Here is a 5590-nt window from a genome sequence, read left to right as displayed (position 1 = left end):
GGGAGGGGGTGGTGTTTGTGGGGTGTGTGTGTGGGTTGTGTGTTCATCCTTCATAAAAAGCTAATATTCCTCCTGATGAATCTCCTTGGTGTAATAGTGCTGCTTTTGGGTTGATGTATTTAAGTTCCCTTGTGCCTTCTCATTTCAGTTTTTGGACTTTTTGATAATCCATTCCTCTTCCATTTCTTTTCTAGAACGTGTTAAATCAGTTTCCTGAATCTTATTCCTGAAACTTTGTTCATCAACTACATTCTCCCCTGTTTGAAATTCTCCATAACCACTGCATTAGTAGGAATAACTATCACATTCTCACCTTGGACAAACTCCTTCTCACATCATTAATGATTGGTTTCTTTTGGAATTCTACCAAGTCATGGCCCTAGAAGCTGTGGGCCATTTGATGTTCTTGTAGAAAATCAGCATCCACCTCACTCTCAATTATCCTTTTGCAAATTGAACCCAACTGCCTCTGCCTCAGTGCCCTTCCTTTGACTTGTATATCTTCATCTTGTATATCTTCATTTACTTTCTCAACTTCATGCATCACTTCCACCAACTGAAAATTTTGATTCATAGTCTGAGTGTGCAGATCTTTCTGAAACTGTTAAGTCTGATACACATCAATTTGCTGTGTAGACCCTCCTCCCAACTCTGCCACATCAACGGTTTTCCCAGCTTGATTAGTCTTTTCCATGTCCTTAGAACCACGCGACTTTCTCAATTAAGGATAAATTATTAAACTGTTCTCTACACTACGACCAAACATTTGCATTCGCTGCAATAAAGTGGCTTTCATTCCACTACCACAGGCTGCCAATACCATTGTTTGTTGAGCCAATCCAAACCTCCTTAATTATGGATGTTGTAATGTCTCTTTCTGCTAAAAACCCTTGTAGGTGAAGGCTTAATAAATTTGAAAGTTGGTAGGTCCAACTTCATTGGTCTTCCAACAATATCACCCAAAGATAAAATCATTTGTTTCTTAAATAGGTATATTCTTAAGCCAGGGAATTTAATCCAAATGGGCAGTATAGTGGGTCAGTACTTGGGTTGAATGAATGTGTCCGCTTCAGAACTTTCAATGTAAAACAGTGCCTTGAGAAAATGCGAGCATAATCTTCATCCTTCCCTAGCTCAATCATAACATGCTTCCCATCTAAAAGGCTCACTTTCCAATTTCCCATCAACATGAAATCATGAAAATATTTTCTAATAGTATCCATTTTGGGGTGACCTTAAGTGAACTTCCTATCAATGTGAACCGAAGCGGCTCAGCTAATGCATTATTTTCAGCATCAGACAACATAACACCCACTTTCCCTTATGCTTTTGTATTTCAGTTTTTGGGCTTTTGGATAATCCATTCCTCTTCCATCTCTTTTCTAGACGCGTTAAATCAGTTTTCTGAATTTGATTCCTGAAACATTTTGCAGCATCTGTATTGTTCCCTGTTTGAAATTCTCCATGCCCACTGCATTAGTAGGATTAACCATCACATGTTCGCCTTTGACAAAGTTCTCCCTTGTCACATCTTTTGGAATTCTACCAGTTCATGACCCTAGAAGCTGTGGGCCATCTGATGTTCTTATAGAAAAAGAGGATCCACCTCACCCTCAATTATCCTTTGCAAGGCTGCACATTGACCAAGTTTCTAAACCCAATTGCCTTTGCCTCAGTGCCCTTCCTTTGAACTTGTATATCTTCTTTTACTTTCTCAGCTTCATGCAACACTTCCACCAACTAAAATCTTGATTCATGGGATGACCGTGCAGATCTTTCTGAAACTGTTTAGTCTGTTGCAAATTAATCTGCTGTGTAGACCCTCCTCCAAACTCAGCCACATCAACGATTTTCCGAGCTTGATTAGTCATTCCCACGTCCTTAGCACCACGTGACTTTCTCAATTCAGGATAGATTATGAAACAGTTCTCCACCCATTGACCAAACATTTGCATTTGCTATAATAAAGTGGCCTTCGCTCCACTACCACAGTCTGCATATACCATTGTTTGGTGAGCCAATCCAAATTTCCTCAATAATGGATGTAGTAATATCTCTTTCTACCAAAACTCTTGTAGGCGAAGGCTTAATAAATTTGAAAGTTGATAGGTCCGACTTCATTGATCTTCCAACAATATCATCCAAAGATAAAAACATTTATTTCTTAAATAGGTGTAATCTTAAGCTACGAAATTTGATTTAAATGGGCACCATAGGGGGTCAGTACTTGGGTTGAATGAATGTGTCCACTTCAGTTCTTTCATTGGGAGATTCTTAATGTAAAACAGGTTCCTTGACAAAATGTGAGCATAATCTTGTTCCTTCACTTGCTCAATCATAACTGCTTTCCATCTAAAAGATCCACTTTCCAATCTCCCATCAACTTGAAATCATCAAAATATTTTTTGATAGTATCTGTTTTGGGGTGACCTTAAGTGAACTTCCTATCAATGTGAACCGAAGTGGCTCAGCTAATGCATTATTTTTAGCTTCAGACAACATAAGGCCCACTTTCCCTTGTGCCTTTGTATTTCAGTTTTAGGACTTTTGGATAATCCAATCCTCTTCCTTCTCTTTTCTAGAACGTGTTAAATCAGTTTCTTGATGTGATTCGTGAAGCTTTGTTTAGCAAGTGCATTCATCCCTCTTGAAATTTTCCATAACCACTGCATTAGTAGGAATAAACATCACATTCTCAGCTTGGACAAACTCCTCCCTTTTCACATCATTAATGATTGGTTTCTTTTGGATATCTACCAAGTCATGATCCTAGAAGCTGTGGGTCATCTGATGTTCTTGTAGAAAATCAAGATCCACCTCACCCTCAATTATCCTTTCGCAAAACTGTACATTAACCACGTTTCTGAACCCAGCTCACTCTGCCTGAGTGCCCTTTATTTGAACTTGTGTATCTTCTTTTACTTTCTCTGCATCATGCATCACTTCCACCAACTGAAAACCTTCATTCATAGGATGAGTGTGCAGATCTTTCTAAAACTTTTCAGTTTACTGCACATTAATTTGCTTTGTAGAGCCTCCTCCAAACTCTGCCACATCAACAGTTTTCCGAGCTTGATTTGTCTTTCTCACGTCCTTAGCACCACGTGACTTTCTCAATTCAGGATAAATTATGAAACAATTCTCCACACTAGACCAAACATTCACATTTGCTACAATAAATTGGCTTTCGCTCCACTACCACAGGCTGCGATTACCATTGTTTGGTGAGCCAATCCAAACCTCCTCAGTAATGGATGTACTAATATCTCTTTCCACCAAAACCCTTGTAGGCGATGGCTTAATAAATTTGAAAGTTGGACGGTTCAACTTCATTGGTCTTCCAACAATATCACCCAAAGATAAAAACATTTGCTTCTTAAATAGGTGTAATCTTAAGCTAGGGAATTTTGATTTAAATGGGCACTATAGAGGGCCAGTACATGGGTTGAATGAATGTGTCCACTTCAGTAATTTCATTGGGACATCTCAATGTAAAACAGTTTCCTTGAGAAAATGCGAGCTTAATCTTCTTCCTTCCCTAACTCAATCGTAACATGCTTTCCATCTAAAAGGTCCACTTTCCAATCTCCCATGAGCTTGGGGTGACCTTAAGTGAACTTCCTATCAATGTGAACTGAAGTGGCTTAGCTAATGCACTATGTTCAGCATCAGACAACATAAGGGCCAGTTTGCCATTCTTCCTCCCCGCCTTTCTTAAGAAGCGATTCTCTCGCCATTCTTCAAATTTTTCATCGTAGCGAGAAATATCAGAATGCTGCTTTCAGAAATATTGGTAGAAGAGTTACCTAGTAGAATATCAGCAAATGATTGGTTCTCCATCACCAAACCAGCTAAAAATTACTGTAAGAGTTACCACACCCAGACTGGTATCCCAAGCAGACAGGAAGGAGACATTTGCGGGAAATTCTCATCCATCGTTCATGAAGGCCAGTTTAATCTACTTCAGTGTCATGAGCTCTTTGGAATTGTCTTGATTTGCTTAACTATTTTTTAATTATCATAAATGCTTGAGTGCCACGTAATTCTTTTTAAAAATAGGAGTAAGTTAGAAACATGAAAAATCTTAGTATTTTATATGCACGTAATTACTTTTTTGGGTACACAATTGTGCAGGTTAAGGATATACTATATCATTTATACAAGGCGGCTGTGGGAAATATGCAGAGACTTGTACCAAAGGAGATTAGGATACTTAAGTACCTTTTAATGATTGAATCCTCAGAAGAGCAACTCTTTGCACTAAAAGATGCATTTACGCCTGGAGCTGAACTGGAAGGGAAGGATGTAGACTGCTTGTACACGTATGATGCGATAGACTTCCTTGTTTCTATCATTTGTCATTTTCTAATTCTAGACATGCCCATAACATTGTTAAATCTGCGGACATGTCATTTGTCATTTTCTAAAACTTTTATCCGTTTTAGAATTCTAGGGCGGGACTTATGCTAACATGTGGAATATATTTACTTTTTACTTTTCATTTTTTTGCTTATCCTATACCATTCTAATAAGAATATAGAACTTATTGGGTTTTGTCTATTATGCAGGACACCTGAAAAGTTGCATACTTGGATCAGTACTGTTGTGGATGCATACCATTTCAGTAGAGAAGGAACTCTTATAAGGGAAGCTAGAGATCTAATGAACCCAAAGGTCATTCAGAAACTTGAGAATCTTAAGAAACTTGTGCAGGACCATTTCCTGTAGCTTTATTTGCAATGCCCTTAACAAAAGAAATCTTACAGTAGTTAGAGATCTTGATCCTACATGATTTGGGTTAATGCAAGAGGTGTAAGCCAGTAATGTACTATGAACAATGTTAATGTATATAATATATTATGGTTTGAATTTTGCATCTAGCCCATATAAGTTGTAATTGACTGTTATTTGAGCTCTCATTTATCCATCGTCATATGTTTAGGTTCAGCCCTGAGAAAATTGCATTTATTATGATTTATATGATCTGTTGTAATCAACAAGAACATGAGCACTCCTGAATGAATAACACACAATTAGTTTTCCATTTTATGGCTTGATTGGTTGGTGGCATCTGCAGAGTTGTTTTTTGAGTCATGATAACTGCTTCAAAGTTAGTGGAAATCATGATTTATGAAGGTTTCTTTTTTTAATTTTTTTAATTTTTTTAATTTTTTTTATTTTTTTGAGACGGTGAGCTTCGAACATGAGATATTTTGGTATGAGAGAAAATGTCTAATCACTGGCTCATCATCTCATCTGCTCCGAAGAGTATTTTCACTCGTGGTTCTTCGGCGCTAAAGTGCACCCTATTCTTATGACTATGGACTCGCTTATTGTTAACCTTTGAAATTGTGTAATTTTGGCCTGTTTGTGAGCATTCGCTCGAAAGAATCTAGAATTTGTATAATTTTTTTATCTGTTAGTATCTGCTATGAAAATAAAACTATTGTTTTATGTATGAGGCTCTATTCATCCAAAAGGTGTATGGGAGATTTTTTTCGTACCTTGTTAAACTAATTTACTTCATGTCATCAGAATTTCTTCTACAAGATTGAATAAACATGGGTGAAACTATAGAGAAATTTTGGTT

General features: G+C 37.4%; 1 protein-coding gene across 1 annotated transcript in view; it reads left to right on the top strand.

The window, feature by feature from the left end:
• The window catches only part of LOC110037762 (uncharacterized protein At4g37920, chloroplastic), a 13408-nt gene extending 8382 nt beyond the window's left edge, over nt 1-5026 (top strand). Inside the window, exons 5-6 of the mRNA XM_020742465.1 lie at nt 4135-4322; nt 4569-5026. Of these exons, the coding sequence (XP_020598124.1) occupies nt 4135-4322; nt 4569-4728 (348 nt within the window). The 3' untranslated portion in view covers nt 4729-5026. The remainder of the gene's footprint in view (nt 1-4134; nt 4323-4568) is intronic.
• Nucleotides 5027-5590: the final 564 nt, after the last annotated feature.

This window comes from Phalaenopsis equestris, unplaced genomic scaffold (assembly GCF_001263595.1).
Source record: "Phalaenopsis equestris unplaced genomic scaffold, ASM126359v1 Scaffold224749, whole genome shotgun sequence".
Taxonomy (NCBI): domain Eukaryota; kingdom Viridiplantae; phylum Streptophyta; class Magnoliopsida; order Asparagales; family Orchidaceae; genus Phalaenopsis; species Phalaenopsis equestris.
This window is presented reverse-complemented; position numbering and strand designations above follow the sequence as displayed.